This window comes from Vipera ursinii (genome assembly GCF_947247035.1).
Source record: "Vipera ursinii genome assembly, chromosome: 2".
Classification (NCBI taxonomy): Eukaryota; Metazoa; Chordata; class Lepidosauria; order Squamata; family Viperidae; genus Vipera; species Vipera ursinii.
The window spans coordinates 241,447,394-241,472,904 of NC_139513.1; the positions used below are offsets into that span (position 1 = coordinate 241,447,394).

At 40.5% G+C, this 25,511-nt stretch overlaps 1 protein-coding gene across 1 annotated transcript in view; it reads right to left on the minus strand.

Annotated features, from left to right (window-relative positions):
- Nucleotides 1-24,064, minus strand: part of PRDM6 (PR/SET domain 6) — a gene marked incomplete at both ends in the record, with an annotated part of 96,860 nt that extends 72,796 nt beyond the window's left edge. The window contains 2 exons of the mRNA XM_083351613.1: nucleotides 5,878-6,185; nucleotides 23,497-24,064. Of these exons, the coding sequence (XP_083207739.1) occupies nucleotides 5,878-6,185; nucleotides 23,497-24,064 (876 nt within the window). The remainder of the gene's footprint in view (nucleotides 1-5,877; nucleotides 6,186-23,496) is intronic.
- Between the last annotated feature and the right edge of the window lie 1,447 nt (nucleotides 24,065-25,511).

Here is a 25,511-nt window from a genome sequence, read left to right on the forward strand (position 1 = left end):
GAAATGAATCATATTCTTGGCTTCCTAAAGAAATTGTCTTTTCCCTGTGCTATAAAAAAATCACTTGGCTGATTGATAAAAGACTGTACAATTTCCCAGTGAACACCCATAGGTGTCAGGCCATGTTGTGAGGTAATGGAATGGTGTTTAATTTACTTCACACTGCTGTATATTGAACTGTATGGATTACACACAAAGCAAACACTAAATGTGTGGCAGGAACTCTTGCACAGACAAGCCAAAAACTGTGTCTACAGTGTCCAATTATACATCAAATGCAATAATCCTGATATTTGCCAAAGTAAAACAAATAAAAGCATGCTACATCTGCATTAGGGCTTAATTGCCTCTGCAGTAACCCTTCATTGGTTTTCTAATCATACCAAAAATTATTTGAAGACCATTAAGAATCAGAAGTTTCAGGACACGTGAAAAGAAGGAAGAGTAAGAAACTGGATTCTTCATTTGTAAAACATTTTGCTTGGTTTTTAAATAAATGTTACTGTAAATGATATGGTCTAAGTATAAATGACCATTTTTATGATGGCCATAGGTGGAGTCATGCAGTTGTAAATCAATCACATAGTTAAATGTGCCAATCCAGGTTAATCAATGGTAGGTTCTGCTAGAAACTGTCCTAAAAGTCTCAAATTGAAATCGCGTGACCACAAGATGATGCAATCTGTCATAAATGTGAGCCAGTTGCCAACCACCTGAATTGCCATAATGTGACTATGGGATGGGACAATGGCTGTAAGTTTGAATTTGGGTCGTAACTGACTTTTTCTGAGGCCATCATTAATTTTAACCATTGTTAAGCAAACAGTCATAGGTCAAGGACTACCTATATTAATTGCAACAAATTGCAATTATTTTATCACCATTTTTTGCATACTATATCCCTTCAGACTACTTTCACATTCTCATTATTTACCTATCTTTTCTCAAAATTCATTTTAGACCCACTCCAACTCAATGTTCAGTCACTGCAATTCACAAAGTATGAACTTGAGCATTCTTGGTCCTACATCATTTTCTTTCTAGACATGTTAACATGGCAAATATCCTGGCTCAATAATACTTCAGTACTGATGTTATCTAGCTTTATTGATCCAACCTTCATTTGAGAAGATCCAAGTGTGTGTGTGTTTGTGTGTGTAATCAGCTAACAAAGAGAGAGAGAGAGCCTGTGGCCTAGGGGTTAAAACAATTGCCTAATGTGCAATTAGCCCAGGTTCGAATCTCAGAAGGGTATGGCTGACTGATGAGAACAAATAAGTTTGAAATGCATATCAGTCTCCCTTTAATTTTTTGTTAGCAATCCGAAAAAATTTACACAAATATGAGCTGTCACTACTGTGACCACTGCCTGTGGATGGCCTTGGGTTAGGCTGAAACAGGAAATAAGACTTGTCCCATGTTTGGGGCCTAGCAAGGTAATCTAAATACTTAACAAACATATATATATATTCAAACCTGGGCTGACTGCACATTAGGCAATTGTTTTAACCCCTAGGCCACAGGCTCTCTCTCTCTCTTTGTTAGCTGATTAGACACACAAACACACACACACACACACACACACACACTTGGATCTTATATATAAAACAAGAATAATAAATATAAAGTAAAGAAGAAAAAACAAAAAGAAAGAAATCAAGGAAAAAGCAAAAACTGCAAGAAAAGAAAAAATAAATATATATACAACATGGCCTCAAATATTCTTCACAGCAGTTACAAGTATAAATATAGTTTAATCTCTCTCTCTCTAAAGTTACATCATATTAATCTTCCTTCTATAAACTATCCTATCTCATCATCAAAACCATAAGTCACAAGTTCTTTTTTTCATGTTTACCCCCAAAAATCTGTAAGAGGCAACCAGTCACCAATAAATGTAAATAATGCCTTTTCTCCAACCAAAGAAGTCAGTTTATCCATTTCAGCAAGATCTGTCAACTTCACCAACCATTCTTTCACAGTGGGTAGTCTCAAATCCAAGCTTCTTTTCCTTCATCCAATACTATACTGTCTGACTGTTTGACTGATTCTTTTGTTGAAAGTTATATTGCCGTAACAAATTAAGACAACCAAGACTAAACCCTTACATTTCCTTCCAAGCCTTTATATTCAATTACTGCATCATATGTATCCAGTGCTTTTTTTGTAAAAGAAAAAGGTGCCGGAACTCACACATGTAATACAACCTGCCTTGCCTACCCTATAAGGTTCCATCCCAAAAAGGTGCCAGAACTCCGTTCTGAGCGTTCTATGAGAAAAAAAGCCCTGTATGTATCCTACTAACTGTATGTACAGCCTTAAATGTACCCATTTCCCCCACCTCTTTAGTTTATTTATGGTAAATCTATAATTAAGATATGGAATTCTTTCTGCACAAAATTCTCATTCTCCCTCTGACCATCTCTCATGCTCATTACCATGTTCTCTTACTTTGATTATCATATCAACTTCCAAAGACACTCATCCGTAATTCTTCCACTAGCTTTTTCCTCTTCTAAACCAAGTTTTTTATTGCATACAATGTAATGTGTATACCAATGAATGAACAGCAGAATACTTGACCCATAAGCTTCTGTATTTCTTCTGTCAATTAATGAGCATTAGTGGTATTCTGGAAAAAAACAAAACACCTCCAGCTGAAATCCCTACCTGGCTTTTGGAGAACATGCCTAGAAAGTATATTGCCATTAAGATATATTCCTTTGCTTTCAGTGATATATGATTTGGTACGCTTTTACTGAATTTAGCCCAACTTTCACAGTGATATTATCATCATATAAAAAAGCTAAAATGTTCAGCTAGGAACACAGAGATTTTATTTTCACTACATTAGAAACAGTGTTGTGATTATTCTCCCAGGGCTGTATGAAATTTAGTCATAATCTAAAACAAAACTATGATCTAATTCCAATGAATTGACAGAGGAGAACCTCGCATTCCCTTGCACCTTTTGAAACCTTCCTTCATGTGACATTTGAGGCTGTCTTGCTTCTTTAGACATTTTGCCTCGCAAAAGGATTCAAAATATGGTTTAATATAGAATAGATATAAAACTATGGTTTAAAGTCCCCACATTAAAATTCCAAAATGCTACAGCAAAATGCTACATCAAAGTGAGCGGAAGAATTTCCAACTTCCTAAAACACAGTTGAAGAATTTGGAACTATTATCTGAAAAAGCCTTTAAAAATCACAGTGCCTGTAAACCAAATCAGCATGCATTTGTCAACCAGTATAACATTGTACTTATGTGCTAACTAATAGAGAAACTGCTTAAATAAATATAGCTTTTATAGGACACCAGATTTGGCTCAAAATCCAGATGATTGCCAGATGGAACAGTGTTTTCTGTTACCTGTCTGTTGCCATCTAGTGGTTGTCCAGATTTTGCAGCACTAGCTTTCAGATAATTTTCATTTTTAGAAAAGACAATAAAAAAGTCTATTTTCCCCCTGCTCAAAATATTTGTGATAAAAGTTTTATAAAACGTGTCATTTTTAAAACTATGACAGCAGTCAGAATCCCACTTGTTTGGAATCGTATTAACTTTACATTTCTATTAGTAGACCAGAGGAATGCTGTGGATATAATTTACTTGGACTTCGGTAAGGCATTTGATAAAGTAGATCACAAACTGCTACTTGATAAGATAGAAAAATGTGGGTTAGATAGCATCACCACCAGATGGATTCGTAGCTGGCTGACCGGCTGTACTCAGCCTGTGGTCCTCAATGGAACTGCATCTACATGGAAGGAAGTGTGTAGTGGGGTGCCCCAGGGCTCTGTTCTGGGCCCAGTGCTCTTCAACATCTTCATCAATGATTTGGATGAGGGGATAGATGGGGAACTCATAAAATTTGCAGATGACACCAAGCTGGCAGGAATAGCCAAATCCAGAAGATAGGCTTAAGATATAGGAGGATCTGGACAGACCTGAACACTGGGCACTATCTAACAAAATGAAATTCAACATGAAAAAAGTAAGGTTCTGCATTTAGGCAAGAAGAAGCAAATGTACAGGTATAGTATAGGCGGTACCTTGCTCAATAGTAGTAACTGTGAAAGGGATCTTGGAGTCCTAGTGGACAATCACTTAAATATGACCCAGCAGTGTGCTGCAGCTGCCAAAAAAGCCAACACAGTGCTAGGCTGCATTAACAGAGGGATAGAATCAAGATCATGTGAAGTATTAATAGCACTTTATAATGCCTTGGTAAGGCCAATTGGAATACTGCATCGTGTTTTGGTCACCACGATGTAAAAAATATGTGGAGAGTCTAGAAAGAGTACAGAGAAGAGCAATAAAGATGATTGGGGGACTGGAGGCTAAAACATATAAGGAACAGTTGCTGGAATTGGGTATGCCTAATTTGATGAAAAGAAGGACTAGGGGTAACATGATAGCAGTATTCCAATATCTCAGGGGCTACCCCAAAGAAGAGGGAGTCAAGCTTTTCTCCAAAGTGCCTGAAGGCAGGACAAGAAGCAATGGATGAAAACTAATAAAGGAGAGAAGGAATCTAGAATTAAGGAGAAACTTCCTCACAGAACAATTGACCAGTGGAACAACCTGCCTCCAGAAGTGATGAATGCTGCAACACTGAATGTTTTTAAGAAGAGACTGGACAGCCATTTGTCTGTAATGGTATAGGGTTTCCTGCCTGAGCAGGGGGGTTGGACTAGATGACCCCCAAGGTCCCTTCCAACTTTATATTATTATTATTATTATTATTATTATTATTATTATTATTATTATTATTATTATTATTATTATTATGGCTTTTTTCTCATAAAATACTCAGAACGGAGTTCTGGCACCTTTTTTGGATGGAACCTTGTAGGGTAGGCAAGGCGGGTTGTATGACATATGTGAGTTCCGGCACCTTTTTCTTTTACAAAAAAAGCACTGATGATGATGATGATGATGATGATGATGATTATCCTCTTGATGTGGGTGAAGAAGGAGAGTACAAAAGTTGGGTTGAAAGTTAACATTAAGAAAACCAAGATCATGGCATCTGGCCCTCTCAATTCTTGGCAAATAGATGGGGAAGAAATGGAGGTAGTGACAGATTTTATTTTCCTGGGCAGATGAGGACTGCAGCCAAGAAATTAAAAGACGCTTGCTCCTGGGGAGGAAAGCCATGGCAAATCTAGACAGCAGACTAAAAAGCAGAGACATCACCCTGCCAACAAAACTGCGTATAGTCAAGGCTATGGTCTTCCCAGTTGCAATGTATGGCTGTGAAAGTTGGACCATAAGAAAGGCTAAGCGCCAAAGAATTGAGGCCTTTGAACTATGGTGCTGGAGAAGACTCCTGCGAGTCCCTTGGACTGCAAGGCAATCAAACCTGTCAGTCCTAGAGGAGATCAACCCTGACTGCTCTTTAGAAGGACAGATCCTGAAGTTGAAACTCAAATACTTTGGCCACCTAATGAGAAGGAAGGACTCACTGGAGAAGAGCCTAATGCTGGGAAATGTTGAGGGCAATAGAAGAAGGGGACGACAGAGAATGAGGTGGCTGGATGGTGTCACTGAAGCAGTAGGCGTGAGCCTAAATGGACTCCAGAAGTTGGTAGAGGACAGGAAGGCCTGGAGGAACATTATCCATGGGGTCACGATGGGTCGGACATGACTTTGCAAGTAACATCATCATCATCATCATCATCATCATCATCATCATTATTATTATTGGACAAAAATGCCACATTTAGTCTGAAAAGGCTCAGATGTTCCATGTCAATACTGTTAATTCACATACTGAAATCCACTGAGAACCGACAATGAAGACAAATGAAACCAACCTCCCATGAAATGAAACCCAAGCTCCCATTTAGATTTTAAACTGTGACTTACTTCCCAGAGGTGCTGAGTATTTCTGGCTCCTCCTGTTTGTACCTTTTCTGGCAGAAGGAGAATGCCCTGGAAAGGCCCAATCCAAGTGCCCTGTTGAATCCTCTGGGCTGCACAGATGCCATAGGCCAAGCCAGGAACAGTGCTGGTGCACAGACATACTTCTCGTGGCAGATCCCGAAGCCACTCTGGAATCTCAGGGGGAGGAGCTGCAGCCGCTGCACTACTAGTTCCCACCAGGCGGCGCAAGGAGTGCAGAGGTCCATGCATGGGACATTCTCCATTTCGGTTATCGGCACACATGTCACACCCTGTGGAGAAAAGAGAATGGCAAATGCTAAGTGCTGCTGGACTGTAGTTTTGATTTCGAGGCTGGCAAACAAGAACTCATCCACTACATTTTAGATGCAAATATCAGAAGGAAATACATAGGAATAGATTTGTTGGGCACTCTTGCTTGGAGTACTGATAAATAAAGCACATTAAAAGAGCTTGCCTTATCCCAAAACATGACAGAGACTACTGTTCAAAACGGGCCTGGACTGAGCAGAGAGAAAGACAACTGAATCTAGGGCATGCATTCCCACAGATAATGGAGCATTTATTTAGGATGGCATACGGCAAGCAGGCGGCAGGTTAGGGCATAGACAAGTAGTATAGAAAGGTGCCCAAGGTCAGAAGCCTGCTGTGTTTAGATATGATACAAAAATATGACTGTCACTTGCTGTAACGGATGGGATCAATTGCCACTCCTTTACTCAAAGAATAAAAATATTGGCGTAGCTTTGCATCTAAACCAATTTATATGAAAGGTAGTTCTAGTGACTGGAATGAGATTTATTTTCTAGGAAGTGTACACTGGACAGCATGGCATCTTACTATCTTTCAACTGATTTTTGTGGATTAAAACTAAAGAGATTTATTTTAACAAAGCATTCAACATCAAGGCCTGGTTCGCACATATAAATCAAGATTTATTGTGTCCATTACAATATACAAACCATGATTTATTTGGGACAAAGAAGCATCCAAATGAAAGCTATTCCATACCCTGGGTTACTTTAACAATTTTTGTATTATGTTTGATCTAAAATCTTGCATTATTCCTAATTATCCCTATTATAATGTACCATTATTTGTATCCAAAGGTATGAAATTATATTTCTCCCCATTACTATTTCAGTTATGATACATTACAGTTAATAACTAATGAAGCATATGGCCATAAAACAAGGACTTTTTAATGTTGGGATGGTCTTCAAAATACTGTCCCAAAAAGGCTAACATTAAAGGGTTTTTTAAAAAAACCATATGAAACCTTTTTTAATTCTCTCAGGTACTATATCCTCTAAAGCTGGTAGAACTATAGTTTTGCTAGTTTATTATATTATGATTTTACTGTACGTGCTGTCATTATTATTCCTATTATTGATTTTATATTGGCTTTTCTAGAATAGATTTCTATTAATTTGCAAGCTACACAAAGAGCTATGGTTATTGGATGTCTTGGAAAGCAACAGATTAATAATTTTATTAATGCAAAACACTGCTGCAACAAATGGGCAACATCTTTACGTTACAATAAATTTTTAACTGATAATCTTGAATAAAGAGAACTTTATAAGGTGTTTTTTTTCTATTTCAGGTCAATAGTTTCCACATTCTTTTTATATTTTAAGTTCTGGATTTCCAAGAACATTGCTTATTCACAGAAATATATTTTGAAAATAAAATAAATAAAATAAAAGTGAACTTTTTTGAATTAACTACGGTCTCTAGCATATTTGGGATATTAAAACACAATGAAAGGTTTCACATGCTGTTACAGAAATATATTCAAAAAGTAATGCTTGTTCTTTATTATTTACACAGCAATTCCTTTCACCCCAATAATTTTGCATCATGTATATATATGTATATATATATATATATATATATATATATATATATATATATATATATATATATATATATATATATATATATATATATATATATATATATATATATATATATATATATATTGCAGCTAAAAATAAAACAAAAATATTCACTAGTTGGTTGGGGATTTGGTGGTCTAAACCATAAATTTGGAATAAGTATACATCCTGGAACCACAAGTAATAAACCTAGTAGAATTGACATAGTTTTCTTTCCTCCTGTGTCAAATAAATTTTAGTGCAAGTTTAATGTTTCAGAGAGCACAAAAATCCTTTCTATCCAACACGGTTATCAATTATATAACTAAAATCTAGCCTCCATTCTGCTGTTGCTAAACTAGTAGCTACTATTTAGTTTTAAAACTATTTTCCAATAAATTGCTCCAAAGGTGAATATAAATTTCATTTTCTTTGTCATCATCCAGATCAGCTATCCACAACCTTGCATCTTTAAATCCGTCATATTACAATTCCATCATCCCCAGCCAACCTTAAGTAGCTGGAGTGGTTGGGAATAAACTTGCACATTTGCAAAGACTCAGGTTAAGAAGCATATTATAGATCTAGAAAAACATACACATTATATGTTGCAATTTGAATAATCCTATAAAAATATGTTATTTGAAAACAGTAGTAAGTTCTTGGGTTTTTTAAATGTCATTTTAGTTTCAATCCATAAAATACTTGTGGCCTCAAGTTGAAAAGTATGAATGCAGAACCTTCTTAGGTACGCAAAAATAGGGGTGGAATGCTATGGATCCCAACAGAAAATTCATTTGAAGAGGTTCATAATTTTCAGTCAATATATTTATAATCCAAGTACTGAGTCAGATCAGTTTCAAGTGCAACCTTCTTGACCCCCAAGCTCTGAAATCATTCATACCTATCCACAGTGCCAACAAACCCTTGCAACATCTTTTTTCCCCCCATGGTGTCTTCATCAGTGCTATCATCATGTTCCACCATTCCAGGAGGGTCACAGGCTTGATTCATCCCCACCTGCCAGCACTGAAGAAGTGTTTTCCTCTTTCATTTGACATGGTCAAGGGCAAGGTCAAAGTGTGTAAAACTTGTTATTCTTTGAAGGAATTTAGGTATTGGGCAGATACCGTAAAGCAGACATGTCAAACACAAGGCCTGGGGGCCGGATCTGGCCCGCAAAGTGGTTTCATGTGGCCCGCGAAGCCATCCTGGAAACAGTGAGGGAACGGCCCCCTCTGCCTTGGCCCTGGCCCAGAGACCCTCCTTCTGCCAGAGACCCCCAGATCTGTCCCACTCCTGCCTAGGCCCCCATAGGCACCCTTGATGCGAACGATGTAGATCTGGCCATGCCCACCCAGTAGGCCATACACACTCTAGCCACGCCCACCCAGTAGGCCATGCCCACCTGGCCCCGAGGGCAACCACAATGCTGATGCGGCCCTCAATGAAATTGAGTTTGACACCCCTGCCGTAAAGACAATAGGGAAAGGACAGGATTCAGCAGTGGAGATAACTACTTCATTTGGGTACAGTTTTCTGCTGAATCAAAGGTAAATGGATAGCAATATAATTTGATGAGGAGGAAAAACCCATAAACCAGTGTGCTTACAAAAGAAGAATTCTTAATTCTAGAACTCAAGATATATTTTCGTGACCATTCTCTCCTTTTCTGCTTAACAGAATTCTTCAAACAGTAAAATTAAATGAAGTTGTGGACTTTCATAAATTTCCATAACTGGGGCCCATGACTTCACAAAAAAAGCCTTGTTAAGATTTTAAACTACAGCTTGGTGGGTCTGACATCCTACACATCCTGCAGCCAACTGGAGGATGGGAGGGACAGGGAAAGATTAAATGATCAAGGTTGTAGATTGTTCCCATTCCAACCTAATTCTCATTTATATGTAATGTAGGAAAATTTATATAGGAAAAAATATGATGATACAAGCATTTAACTTTGCTATACCTAATAATTATCATTCCTCTTCGCAAATAAGTTTCATATACAACCTTCTTTACAAGTTAAACTACTTGAAGTTAGTTTAATTGTTAGCTTTGATGAACTTTAAATCTATTTAAATTCCAGACCAAGAAAATAAACTTCTATCCTCAAGGCCTCGCACCACTGATTCTTTAGGACAATTTTCAATCCACATTGATAAAGGCTGTTCAAACTTTTATATTTAGACTCCTCTCCCTGAATGGAATATGAACAGGCAAAATAAATCCTGAAGCAAATGATACACAAAGCAGAAAGCAGATGTAGGGAAGGCCCCAGCCCTCTTTTCACTAGTACACAACAGAGATATTGTCACTGCTGCCTGCTACCTTACATAGCCAGAAACACTTAGCCATCAGAAGGCTTTCTCTTTTGCCCAATGCCATGTTCTCCTCTACACAGTGTTGGATAGTAAATAAAGAAAAGTATCATTAGCTTTGCCCTTGTGATTCCAGAAAGGAGGAAACTACAGAACTTGTTCTATTTTATTGCTCCTTTTTCTGAAACATTTGAACCAGATTCACACAAACTATATTTTGTTGTTATGGTGCATGTAACTAGGTTTTGTGCAGCAGCACAGAAGATCCATTCGACCCTGATGGGGCAACATTCCTGCATGTAATCTCTGTAATTATAATTTACGTATATTTTAGATCAGGGGTGTCAACTGCTGGCCCGCGGGCCAGATGCGTCATGTCGAAGCCATGCCCACCCCATTGCTGGGAATGGCAAAACCGTCCTGATACATTGTGTGACGTCACGTGACGTCACGAGTTTGACATGTCTGTTTTAGATATTTTCACTTGTAATTTTAGTTATAACTTATATTAAGTATAAGCCTCACTTATAGAGGTTAATTTTATAAATGTATTATAACTTTGTGTTAAACTATTTTATTATCTACTAAGATAAATATTATTGACTAAGATAGTAATTGCAGTATATCCAAGTAAGTATGTTCCCAAATGCAACAGAATTCAGAAGCAGAATTGCAGGTTGTTGCTTTTTTTAAAGAAAAAGAGCAGACAACATCAGGCTTCATTCTCATTATTCAGTAATAATTCAGATAATTCAACTAGCTAACATTTCTCATTATTATTTTCATATAACTGTTAATTCAAATATGACCTTCACTGTTTTGTAATAATTTTACATAAGATGTGACTTGGATTAAATTAGATTTTTTATACAATTAAACAACATTAAAATGACCAAAAACAGGACAGAAATTTGGTATGTCTCAAGATATAGGATCCGTATGGTCAAGATTTCAGTTACATTTCAGTGCAGACCCTTGATTCTAGAATAATTTGTTCCCTGCTGACAATCTTTTAGATGTGTAACCTCCTCCCAGCTTCCTGATTATTAATGGCTCTCTTGGAGACACCATGTCTACCAAGCAGCTTCAATTAAATGAAGCCAAAGCATCTTTTTGTTTTTTACTCTAACCATACAGTTTTAGGATCAAACTCTTATATTTAACATATAGTATCACTCACATTTATGCACATGTGGTCTTCAAAACATCATATAAACATACAGTTCTGAGATGGTTATACATACTCGTTCTAAACACAGTTTTGGGAACTTTTTTCTGAAGTGCTGCCCAAAAAGTAAAGATCAGCATTACAAATTAGGGAGAACAAATTGTAGACTACATGCCAAGGATTATTTTCCATTGCTAGGAATAGATTCTACCTGGACAATTATGGAACTGAACTGTTCTGTTTTATATTAAAAATATTATCTGTTTAACTATTCAGTACCATTCTTTTTTTATATTTTCCACTATTCATAATAAGGTGCTGTAAACAGAAAGAAATTATTGTTGTGGCCATATTTAAGATTGTATTATAAATTATTATAAATGTTTTGTAATTTGTATTGAATTCCATCTACTGCTACTGCTCTTGAATAAACCAGAGCTACTTGATCGCTTGCTATATTTTATATTCTAAAAAAGAAATCTAAAACCAGTTAACTCAATTATTGTCTGGGTATATTTCAAACTTGATTTAAGAATAGATCTATTAACACTTCAGAACTGTTTCATGTTTTACATCAAATTTTTCAGGACATTTAAATTTTTATGAATATAATGCACAAATTACTTTTCCATCTTTTAAAGTGCAGCTGCAATCCTAACATTATTGGATTAAATTCATACATATAATAGATCTAATAAATCAGTAAGCTGCATGTTAGTAACTTGTCCCATTTATTTTAACAATACTCTAAGTAACATAGTTTACATTTAATCATTGTTTACAGCTAAATCTCATTCAGATAAATGGATTATATTTCCACTGAAAAGATTAGGAGTCAAGATTTAAGATACACTCAAATCAATTTACATTCAAATTACAAGCACTGGATCCCTTCGACATCGACACAACTTGAACCAGAGGATAGTAGATGAAAAGTCTTTGAAGTGTATGCTTAGAAGCAATAATAATCATTAGGTGAATAAGATTTCTAACATATTCCACATGCAGCTTTATTTATTATTCTTAAATATTTTAGGTACAAGATTGTTTCATTAAAGTAAGTGTACCTGATAAAGCCAGGAACTCATCAACTTGTTTTCTCTAATGTGGATATTTATTCCATGTCAGGATAAAAAATGATAATGTGCATGGCTCTGGTTTGCTTTTTTCTTTTTTCTTTTGCTAACACTACACACATATAAAGCATTATCAGCTTTCTGATCCATTTACCAGAGTTAAAGTGTTCGCATATTAATTAATATATGTTCTGCCAATGCAAAAATTATTTTTTTCACAGCAAAGGAAACAAAAGTAATCATAATTTTTAAAGAAATAAAGAAAAAATCAATTTTAAAGAAGAAAAATAAAAGAACAGATAAGCTATTTATATATTATTGAATATAAGAAACATCAGAAGAAAAAAGAAATACAGATCGCAGGTCAACTAGTGATATTTTTCAAGAAGAAAGGTAAGAGACCAACCTAAAAATCCTGAAAATATTTATATTGAGTTTCATCTTTGTGCATATGGAAGAAATACCATGATTAACTGAACAAGTCTTTTAGAAGATTGTTAATAAGTGTATCAAAATGTCCATGTGTAAGACTGTCTCATCATCCTCTCAAAATTTATTGTGAAACTATGTTTACTTCAAGTCCATCTAGTTTCAAGGGCGCATTCATTCAGATCTCTGTCCATCAGTTTCTGAAAAATGATTTTCTAATCATCATCAGACTGAAAAAAATTCACAATAAATCAGATATTAATAAAATAACCAAAGATATTTATGCAAATACAGCAAAAGTAAAACAGAATTCAAATTGTTTAATAAGGGCACTTCGAACATACAAAAGCTTCTTACCCCGAGTTACAAACATCAGCCAATGTATTTCACGTAAAAATCCTTATATGTGAATTGGCTGACTAACAATGTGGGATTTTGTCTAAGGTTATTGGAAAGAAATATCTGAAAATATTTTAAAATAATCCATATTACTTTTCTTTGACTCTTTTCTGTCAGGTGAAATTATCACCTTTCCGACTATAGGGAAATAAATTATTAATAACATTTTTATTGTGATCTACTTATAAAGTGAAAAATAAAAAGCACAATATAGTGGACTGGACATATTAGTGAAGTGGAGATTTTTTGTTGGTCAAATGTTATGGTTGGTTTGCCCCCATCAACATTAATCAATGAATTACCTGGGTATAACAAGCATTAGGCTTTCTCAATTGAGCTGCTGTTGGTGAAGGGCAACCATTTTTAAAAATGCACACCACTATCCAGAGTGTTATTCTTCAGAAGAAATAATGAGCTCAACAAAAAGTGTATTTTCAAGTATTTAGGTTTTTTCCGTAATCCTAAGCACATATAGCTGGAACTTTTACTGAACTCAATCAAAACTGTTTCTGGTAACGTTTCCCATAGCTTTACATACTGTATGTAATATGTGCATTATACTTTCCTATAATAGAATAGAGCTCACAACAACCATTTTGCAATGAGAATGTTCCCTCAATACTGGAAAACCTACACATGATAGTGTGTATGTATTCAAATCTAAATGCTCACTTATTAAATTTGTTTTTAACAGAAAACTTAGTTCTATGTAATGTTTCTATTTAACAGTGTCTATTATTCTTCCTTGTCTCAGATAATTGGTATTGTTTGAGCATTCAGCCTTACCCTTCTATACCTATATTGGTGCCAAAAACGAAAAACTCTCTAAAAGTCTTAATCTCTCAGTCTTTAACAGTAGATAAATTACAGCCTAACAACAATCTAACTGAAAGATCTATGTTGTTGCTATGCCAGGTGCCTACAGCTCAGTAAATCTGAAAGAGTTTGAGACGAAAGCTTCTTTCTTGCAGCTGAACTATAGGGACAACCATACACTACATTTCACACATGACACTAAAAACCAAGCCTGAGTTTCTCCCATGCTATAATTGCTGTTAAAATCTTGCTAACACTGGATAGCAACAGCAAGTCAATAATTTTTAAATTATTATATTTTTAAATCTAGCATATATTGTAGTCAGAGTAAATTTATGTCCGTTGCATTAAGCTAATATAGTCCTAACCCAAAATTTAACATCCAAAATATTTATTTCAAGTACATTTAATGAGGTAGAAAGATTTAACATCTTCATAAATAAAGTTACCCAAAGATGAAGCAACATTTTAGTTACTTAGATGAATTTCTATCTTACGGTACTCACTCTTTCAAAATAACACATAATAGACCATTTTTAAGTATCTAACAGGATGTTAACAAAAGATACGTATTTAATAGTAGGAAATATATGTAGGTCAGGGCTAGCTATATCTTACTTATACAAGAAGATACTAATGAAACAATCTCACATTGTTCAAAGTATTTCATATAAATTAATTTTATACAGTGTTTCCCAAATATTCAGCTAATTATTTACCTGTGGGGGAAATGCTATTAAAACTGAGGAGCTGCCATTTAGAATCCCTTTTGAAATTCCCACTATTTTTAGGGAGAGCAACATTACAATCAAGAACTTAGTTTTTTTATGACTGAATGAAAGTATGATATTTTCCATTATGCAAAGCAATATGTGGGCCATCCCAGAAAATGAGTTTGTTGTGGATCTACTCTCCAGATCAGCTCACCCCACGCTGGAACTCTTCAGATGTTTGAACTGAACTGCTTAATAATGTCTTACTTAGCATAGAATGGATGGTATTAGGGAAGTTTAACTGGATTTAAAAATGGTGTGTATGAAGGGAGGGGAAGGGAAGGGAAGGGAAAGGAAGGGAAGGGAGAAGAGAAAGAGAGAGAGAGAGAGAGAGAGAGAGAGAGAGAGAAGAAAGAAAGAAAGAAAGAAAGAAAGAAAGAAAGAAAGAAAGAAAGAAAGAAAGAAAGAAAGAAAGAAAAGAAAAGAGAGAGACTGGGGCATAGATGTGTCAGTTTAATCACTTGAAGAACTACACTTTGGCCAAAAGTACTTAGCTGTAGTGTAGCATCACATCTTCCAGGCAATGTTAATCCCCATCAGTAGTGTTGTTCCAGTCTCAAGGCTGATCTCACCCTTTTATCCATTCTAAAATATCATAAAATATTTTTGAAAGATGTCAAGAAGATCATAAAAGGCAATCACACATTTTCAGTTTGGCCCAAGCAGACATTTTTATTTCTTTTTTGCTGCACATATCTGTTTATTCATAGTTTAAGCTGTTGCACATAGTCATTTATTTATGAAATCAGAAGGGGCAACGATATACATATAAAGGAATGATAACATTTGCCATGATTTGTCCAAAAATTAAGCCAGCCTGAGTCTGCAATTGAACATAATCATTATCTATACTACCTGTTAGCTTTCTCTTTTGCCACTTTCTTAAATTGATAATACAAAACATATTCCAGACAGTTCTGCCAAATCATTTTGGTAACATAGACAAAGATGCCTCCTGCTTCCTTTTAATAAAGTTAGCTAAAGAGGGCACTAAAGAATGTCATCTAAGGTGCTATACTCCAAGTTGCATCAATTTTAGCATTTCCATACTCTTTTTGGCATGCACTTTTCTTTCCAATAGTGAATTTGGTAACAATTTTCCAAATGCTAGCCACAGACCAGAGTCTTTCTTCTCAGAGTTCTGTCTTAGATAAGAATGGGCTTCTGTCTTATTAATAAACTGACTGATCATACAAAATGGCTGCATTATCTAGAAGTGTTTCTCATCCTAAGCAAATTTAAGATATGTGAACTTCAATTCACAGAATTCCCCAGCCTGTGAAATTCTGGAAGCTGAAGTTCAGATACCCTAGAGCAGCGTTTTCCAACCTTAGGAACTTGAAGATGCGTGGACTTCAACTCCCAGAATTCCCCAGCCAGCTATGCTGGCTGGGGAATTCTGGGAGTTGAAGTCCACGCATCTTCAAGTTCCTAAGGTTGGGAAACGCTGCCCTAGAGTTGTGCAATTGAAACACTGATCTAGATCTTCAGACATGGTTGCCTTATACTCACACAACTGCATGAATCTAATTTGTGCCAACCTATAATTGTGCCCTGAGTATTTGCATCTTGGTTTGAATATGAGGTTACACATGGAGCAATTATCTCAGAGAGTTTTAAAATATTTTGTAAGATACAGTTAGGTTTTCCTGCGCGTGAGTCAGTTATTTGAATTCTCTTCCTAAATATTAATAGTAATATAGTTGCTACTAATCATGCTATAAATAAACCCTAATTATTAAATTTTAGGACTGTAACCTATAATTTTATTATAAGCTATGTAAGTCATATAAATTATTACATAATTCAAACTGACTTTGTGTTTTGGGGTCATTTAGGTCTCTTTCTCTCAATGATTTACAGGATTTTATAACAAAACCAGCCTTTGTTATGGCTATATAAAAATGTATCACAGACTAACGCCTGAAAGTATTAGTGACAAAACAGCTTTAGCATGGTTTGAATCTGTAATCAACACACTGAAGTAATAACAGCAATGGTGATTATTAATAAAAGCAGTAACAGTAAGTCACAAATCAACCTAGAGTTTTCACTTGAGGCACAATTAGCCAGGCTGAAGTTATCCCACTTCAGACACATTATGGGAAGACCTTATTCTCTGGAGAAGGCTCTGATGTTGAGAATGGTGGAAGGAAACTAGCAAGAAGATGGACTCAATTACAGTGGTGATGGGCGCACCCTTGGAATACTGAAGGGGCATGTTAGGGATAGATGATCATGGAGAAAACCTATAGGTAAGAGTCAGTCATGTATTGATAGCATGCCTTCATCACCACCATCACTGTTTCAAAGAAAGCTATGTCTCCCCCCCCCCACAGGCAAAAACCGCCAAAGGCATCCCAGTTACCCAGCCCAACCCAGGAGTAAAAAGGCAACCCAAGCCCTCACTCCCAGAAAAGCCTCCTTGCATCCCACCTAATGGCAACCCCTGAAGCTCTTGAACTCTGAAACTCCTTCTCCAATTGGAGCCCAAGGTCCCCAAAATCTAAGACCAAGTGGAGAGTAAGCCACACCCTCACCTGCTTCTCCTGTTTGACAGTTTCCAATCCTGCCCCAGCAGCCTTCAACCCAGAGAGGAAGAGCAGGCGGGGAGGGGGAGGTTGGGTGGAGGCCCTGCTCTTCTCTCCTCTTTGCTTGCCTGCATCCCTACACGCGCCTAGCGGCAGGGGACTGGCCCCCAGTCTCAGCCCCTCTCTGGGCGCCTGACAGATGAGCCACGGACAGACACATGACGGTCACCTCCTGAGCCCAGTCTCCAGCCCGCTTCATTGATCGCCAGAGGGGAGGGTGGAGGACAGACGCGCGCATCTGCCCTTTGAGTAAGGAAACGTGCAGGTGTTAGAAGGCGCAAAGCTCGGAGAATCGGCGGAAAAAGAAAGGAAACCGATCGACTGTAGAACAGGATCTGGAAGAACCCCCACGGTTCTTCCACTCCAAGGGACCCCCCCCTATAAACTCTGCAAAAACAAAAAAAAAGTTCTGCAAAAAACAAACAAGCTTGCATTAGCGTGGGGTTGGTCGCACCTCCGAATGTACGCGTCTTTCGATCCACACACTCGTGAAACCGAGCGTCTGGATTCGGCCGGATTAAGAGTAGAACGAAAAGAGGCACAGTTCTCTCTCTCTCTCTCTCTCTCTCTCTCTCTCTCTCTCTCTCTCTCTCTCTCTCTCTCTCTCTCTCTCTCTCTCTCTCTCTCTCTCTCTCTCTCTCTCTCTCTCTCTCCCTCCCTCCCTCCCTCCCTCCCTCCCTCCCCTCTTGTTTTGCAAAGCAAGCGGATAAAAAAAAATCCAGGGTGGGAGAATTGAAAAGACAAGATTGTTCAGTCTGCGACAAGTTTACCGGCTTTTGCATAAAGCTTCGCGATGAGTGTAAGGAATATATATATATATATATATATTCCTTCGATCGCATGTACGAATGAATTAAATTCCAGTGTCAAGTATCAGAAGGTTAGGAGAATATTGTGTGTAGATAAACCTTGCCACCCCTTGCCCCCGGGGGAGCCCCGTGCACAATGTGGAGATGATGAATGGGCATTGGGAGAGGAGATCGAAGCGAGGGCCGTCTTGCCTCAACTCTCTCCTACAAAACTATAGGGCAATTAATTGTGCCTTGTCCCCTCATCCTTCATCTCCTTGTGGCACGTATCGATGGAGATTACTGCTGATGGACCATTTTATCACCTTAAATAAACAGTCACCACCTCTTCTAACCTCAATCTAATATACGGGCCGCGCGTCCACCTTGTAAAGTTGCTGCTCCTGGATGCGGGGGGGGGGAAACAACAGAATGGTGGAAAATAGCTACAGTACGCTAAAGATACGATAGCACTTGGGGAAATATATACACCGTGTACATATATATGTATACATCGAGGCTTAATCCCAAGAGGCTCCTCTTCGCCCCCTCCTCCTACTTGCCCGTCAGGCTGGGAGTGGGGCAAAAGATAGAGGGGTAAATGCACGGAAGGGGGCGGGCTGTTGAACCTGCTGGTTCGTTTCACTCGTTGCAGAGCGCGGTGAGGGGCAGAAATGCCCTTTCTTTGTTTTTTTTAAACCTCCAGGGTTGGGTGGGTGGGAAGGCAGCGAGGAAGCACAGCTACGTTTTAAAACTAGACTTCCAGAGCGTAAAAAGCAGAATTTAGGAGGCAGCGCTAAAGGCACGGCGTCTCTCCTCTTCGGCTCTGCTTTAATTAAGGATTTCTCACCAGAAACCGCCCTTACTGAAAGAACTGGAAGTGGGGAAGTGGCTCTCTTGGACTTATAGTAACCAGTAAACAACTTAAAGGGGGGGTTAGAAATAATTGCGCTAGGCCAACAATGTTTTGTCTGGGTTATTGCTTATTTGCCAATTTTAGGATAGGAAACCTTCCACCTCCAGCACTGAACGTCTTCACTCGTGTGGGCGCTGTGAAAGAGAAAAAAGAATGGAATGCTGTTTCATCTCCAGTAAAAACGCCCTTACTTGCTCAGAAACTTTGGGGTTCATCAAACCTTTACAACAACAGACCCAGATTGTCCATTCGACTCCCAGTTCTCTCAATTGGCTGTGATTTCTTTGCTAGAATAATTCCGCTGGAAACAACAAACTTTCAATGTTTCATAAATAAATAAATAAAAATCAATCAATCTGTGCGGGCAATATCTTCTCAGTGTTAACCTCAAAATTAATTTATGTCAAGAACTGGAAATTCCTAAGTGCCAAAGACAGCAGTCAAGTGTGTCTATTTATCTGGAAGTCGACCTGTAAGTGAAGCAATGGCTGTTTATATTTTTTTTAAAAGTGTGAAATTGTAAATTAGCTACTATTCATGTTATAGAATCGCTGCCACACAGCAAAACAGATGCCTTTTAACAGAAACGTATGAGGAATCGTGCCATTTTCAATTTCATATATTCATGTCAATAATAATAAAAAGCATTATATTATAATGGATATTAACGATAGTGGTGATCTAATGAGTATATTAATTAATATTAATCTAGGATTAAGTACTGCAACTTTATTCTCTGCTCGCTTTACAGAGTTAATTAAATTTTAGCATTCCAGTTTGTATTTTGCCTGGAAAGCATTTAGGCTGAATAGTGTTACTGACAGCTGGATTTGTTCTCTAATTAAGTGAAATATTGGAACGCAACTCAACTCATTAAGGCTTAGACTCCATCCACGGGAGCAAAGAGACACTAAAATTAGTAAATGTGTTTTGGGTAAAGAGTGCTTAAATGACAATCCAATAACTTGCTTTAACTGGGCTAAGGGTGACCAAAATTATGGGCTGTACAACAGTCAAGACAAGATTACTGATGGGGAATAGGGCAAGCAAATGAAGGTGCCATCAACACGCACAAGACCTTGTGCTGGAAACTAGACTCCCCACCCCCACCCCACCCCGCCGTCCCAAAATTTCTGACTTTCTGACCCGGGACATCTTTTTAAGGAAGCGGGCCTGGCCTGATGGGACGGGGTGGGTTTTGTTATTATGACGTTAATCTTAAATCTGTACTATGGGCATTGTTTAATCATGTTTTAATTATTTTAACTTTTGTATCTGTTTTTTTACGTATTGCCCTGTTAACCGCCCTGAGTCTCTTGAGAGAAGGGCGGTATATAAATTAAATAAATAAATAATAAATAAATAAATAAATAAATGCTTAATTATTTTTATTTAGATATAGTCGCACCTAGAACCCTGGGCGGCTTCAGCAGTATTCCCCTCCGACTGCAATAGAATTCGTGCGGTGCGTTTAACTGCTAAATCGAGCGAGTGGCCTGTACGTCCGAGCGTTCTTGTTTCGGGCAATGAGCAGGTTCGAACGGACCGGACAGGCACGCGAAATGGGGAAACAGAACAGTGAGACGAAAAGGGAGCTTCGTTCACCTGGGCACCAGAAGGGCCGGTTGGCGGGAGGAGGAGGAGGATGGGAGGTCTCTGTTTCACCCTCAGCAATGGTGGCCTTCGCAGCCCGCAGCTCGCAAGATGCAACCCCCCAGTTGGGTCCCTTCAAAGAGCAAACGCGAGCTCCTTTGCAGCAGATGGCACCTTCACCCACAGTAGAGACGGACACACACACACACACACACACACACACACCCCGCTTCCTTCCCCAGCCTTGCGCCAGCCAGTCCTCTTTTGGCGGTCCCCAGTCGCCGCCGGAGAAAGGATTTGAGACCTTCTCTGGATGACACAGAACAGACGTAGCCCGGCGATTTAGTTACGTCCGGAAGAAATGCAAAGAATGGGAGTGGTCGGTGCTCGAGGTCCGGGCATCGACGGCCCGATCCACTATCCTGAGCTCAAGGCTCTAGACTTGGCCCGCCTCCCCAACGCTCGGAAGGAAGTCCCGTCGGCAACAATCGGAGCCTTTTCCAGGGGAGGGAAAGAGAAGGGAGCAAGCCAGGTCGGAGCCGAGGCTCGACGGGGAGGGGGAGAGGGCCGGAGTGGGTTGGGGCGAGCAAGCTGCCTCGCCGGAGCCTAAACCCGCCCCACGCGTGGCTGAGCTCCACTGCCAGGACGAGCCGCCCTTTTGGAGAGACTGAAGGCCACCTGGTGGCTCTTGCAAGCCTTTCTGGGAAGAAGCGGGAGACTTCAGACAACTTAATTCCGGACAAAAAGACAAAGAGAGCCAGTTCGATCCCAGGAAGCGGCTCTTCTTTTATTTTTATTTTTCTTCTTTTTAATTCATCAGCTTGCTGTTTAGAAGCCCTGTCTCTTCCCCCCCCCCCCCCCCAAATTACCGACTTCTGGTCTGCGAGAAGTAAAGCTATCTGTGCTGACAACTGAAAGCGCCTCTCGGAGTATCTTAATTTACGACACCAATAACTTAGGGGGATCGCTTCCTCTCTAACCGCCCTGCGCTTCTTGAGGAAAACCACCCCGCCGCACGACCAGGTGATACGCAACAAGGCAGGACCCGAACAGAAATCTCTGGGAAATGCTGGAAGCGGATCCAAATTGACGCCTCGTTTTCAGAGGACGGTTAAAAAGAGAAAAGCTAAGGCTACAATATCCCATTGAATGCGGGTGAAGAAAAAAGATTTAGTATTGCGTTCTTCTTCTCTCCCTAAATTTAGAGTAAACGTGGGTCGGATTTGGCTCGCTCCGCACTTGCGGAGCCCTATGCAACCCGGGGCTTCCTTCCAAGTAGCTGTTTCAATTCTCTGATCTCTAAAGACATTCACTTTTATGTAAATTCAATGCAAGTGTAATCTTCTTGTTACAATAAGCTATATGGGAAACTGGGAAATTTCTGCAACTTTGGAAGGAAGTTTTAGTTCCAAGTGGAAATATCTGTTTGAATGATTGCTACTTTTCCATCCCACCAACCTGGCTATTTAAACCATATTTTTTGGTAATTAAATTAATGAGGTTTCTAATGTTGGAATTAAAAGTATTCTTACTCAGACTTTACACGGATTCTTCTGCCACACAGATCTATACCCATTCAAGCCCCAAATAAAATTAATTACTCTCCTAACTTTGCATTTGTTTCCACGGAAATGTAGTGAAGGTGTAAGTCATACATTTTGAAGTAGAATGTTTCACTGGGTTGAGGAACAACTAATTTATTAGGAGAAAGGAAAGCTACAACTATATTGTACTTCCTCGTGTATATTTTTCATGTATTATTTATAGGCTTTCATTATGTTGTCATTGAAGATAACTAAAAAGATTTTAAACAATTTCAAATGCCATCCATAGTGCAAGCAAATGCAGTGCAAACTACAGTCCTGAAACAAAGGTGTTCTGTCAAAACATGTATCCTTTTTGGGGGGGGGACTATAAAAAAAGAATTCAACCAGTGTTTTCAGTATAAAAAAATTACTCTTTTAATTTAAAAATCCATTCTGAAATTCCCCATTGAGTTTTGAGACTCAGTTATACTTCTGACATTTATACTTTTGAAAACTAACTTCCTATAAAACAGTTTGGACACTAGTGAGGAAAAACCCAGTGGGCCAATAAGAATGAAAGGTATATGATATTTCCAAACAAGTTAAATGAAAAAAGTTAAATTTCTTCCTCCTTGACTGTATTCTCAGTATAGGGAGGGAAAGTCTTTCCAACTCTCTTGCTACACCATTAAGAAGAAAACCTTGAAAGTAAATAAAATCAAATAAAAAGCACTCATTTTCAAGAAAGTTACAGTAAGGTAAGGCTTTGATAAACAACCAATTGGGGGATCTAACTATGTTTTCCAGAGAACACTTGTGGCAAAAAAAAAAAAATCTTTTCCACGATTTAATTTAAGCTTACTTCTTAAGTTCATGAAACTTTGGGGAAGGGAGTCCCGCTGGCTGCTGCGTTGAACTGGAAGCCCTCCAAAATGCAAACGTTGAAAGGGCCAGTTTGAAGCTTCTTTCCGACCTGCTTAATTTAAAGTAAACTGTAGGCATATTTCAGATATCTAGCAGGTCGGGTCCTACATCTCTCATTTAAGGGTGAATTTGGGGTGGTCATATATGCTAGTGATTGTTATTGTAATCTTGGCTACATGCAATTCTCTACCAGCCTATTCGCAAAAAAAATCGGCAAATTTATTTCGGAGTAAAACTTCTACAAGTTTGCCTGAGAGCTCGGCTGTGTGGAGAAACAAATTCGGATAGGAGGCCTCAAAGCCCTGGAGAAAAGCAAGGAACACCCACCCACCCCCATCCTAAAGGCCTGCGTCGTGCCTAGAGAAAACTCAGTGGGTACATACGATTGTTGGGGTCCCCGGTGTGCTGGTTAAGGGGAATGATCTCCATGCGCTGCTGCCCGTAGAGGTAATAGTCCAGCTCTTCGGCGGTGCAGCGAAACCTGGACGCCCCCCTCTCGCTGCACTTGGCCAGGCCGCCGCCGCCGCCGCACCCCCCTCCCAAGTCCTTGGTCTGCAAGAGCGAGACCGGGGCTCCCGTCGCTGGATCGGAGCTTTGGATCGGCCCAAAGACAGGGATCTGAGCCATCGGCAGCGAAGTCAAGCTGGCCAGGGAGGCGGCGGCGGCGCACGAAGATGGGGCGGACGAAGGAGTGGAAGAGGAGGAGGAGGAGGAGGAAGAGGAGGACGAAGAGGAGGACGAAGAGGTGGACGAAGCGAGAGAGGCTGGGAGCTGCCGGAGGTTGTCACAGGTTGGGTCGACGGCTCTTTCGGGCGCCTGGAGTGGATGGCCCAGCAGCCCCACGCCGCCTTTCAGTTGGCTGCTGGGCGGGAAAAGCTGCTGCCAGTGGTGGAGGTAAGCCGGGTCCACCTTGAGGAAAGCTGATCCGCCGGGGTCGCCGGGCTTCAGCATCTCTGCGAGCCTGGGGAGGAGGAAGGGTGGGGGAGTAGAGAGAGCTGAGAGATTCTGCCGGGATTTTAGTCACCCAGGTGGGTCTCAGAGCCCTGCACAAGCGCGGGCAGGAGAGAAGCGAGGGTCTTTCACTGAGCGCCCACCCGAGATTTTCCCGGAACCATTGAGAACTGGGGAGGGTCGTTCAGGCGCAGAGCCTGACAGGGTGGACCCCAACTTTCGAGGGGGAGGGGAGAAAGGGAAGGAGGAGCCCGGGGCTGTGACCTCTCTCCTCTCCCCCACCTCATCCCCAAATGTCCAGCTCCTCCGGGTTGTAGTCGTCCGCTTTATCCCCGCCGCCCCTCCGCACATCCTACCGCATCCCCCGACCCGATCTCTGCCCCTCCAACCCAGAGAGGCCGCCCCGCGCTCCCCAGTGGAATGTCCCCTGATTTCCCCATCGCTATCCCGAAAGGGAAGGAGCTGAGCCCGTGAATCTCCAGGCAAGCCAGCCGCAGCATCCCGGACGAGAAGTTGGCTCGCGGAAAGCCAACTTCATCCGATCGCGGGCGGCCAGGAAACCCAGCGCCCTGACGGGCAAAGCCCATGCTTGGATGCCGACGGCCGGCCTGTCCTAGTACCTGAGTTGCGCGAAGGGGGAGGAGGAGGAGGTGGAGGTGGAGGAGGAGGAGGAGGAGAACTCTTCGGGGTCCCAGCGGATCCAAACGAGGCGAAAGGACGAAGGAGGTCGATTTCCGACAACCTGGGCCGGGAGGGAGGCGAGAAGCGGCCGAGGCCGGTCGGCTGTCCGGAAGGGAGACCGGCCGGCCTCTTTTGCTGGCCGGCGGGCGCGCTCTGGCTGCGGCTGCTCGGCGGAGGCGGCTGGGCTCTCCGCAGCGTTCGGCGCGCTAGCCGCCTTTGGGCGAGACACGTGGCTTTGACGACAGCACCAAACACAAGCGCGGCGGGGCGGGGGGGGGGGCAGGAGGAGGGGGAGCGGAGAAAGTGGCGGATCTGGGACCGAGAAGCCCCCGCGCTCCTTTCCCGGCTCTCCACCGCCCTCCTCCTCCTCCTCCTCCTCCTCCCCCCCTTCAAAAACGGTCCGCACAAAGACGCGCGTGCGCGCACCCATCCCGCTTCGGTGGAGGGGGGGGGGCGGCTGAAGTTGCGAGCGTGCGGAGCGAAGGGAAAGCGCTGCCGCCGTCGTTTCCTTCGCAAGTTCTCGAGGTGGAAAAGCCGACCGGGCGGGCACGCGGGCTGCACGCGGAGCTGGAGAAAGCTCGGCCGCCCCGCTTGGGGACTTTCTCGGTTCCGGGAAGAGAAAGAGAGAGCAAGATGAGCCGGCGGCTTCCTGAAAGAGCAAGGCCGCCCCGAAGGGGGAAACTGGTGGAGAACGAAATCGGCCAGGAGCAAAAGCGGATTCGCTGGGCGTGTGAACGGGCCATTTCTCTGATCTTGAAGTGGCGTC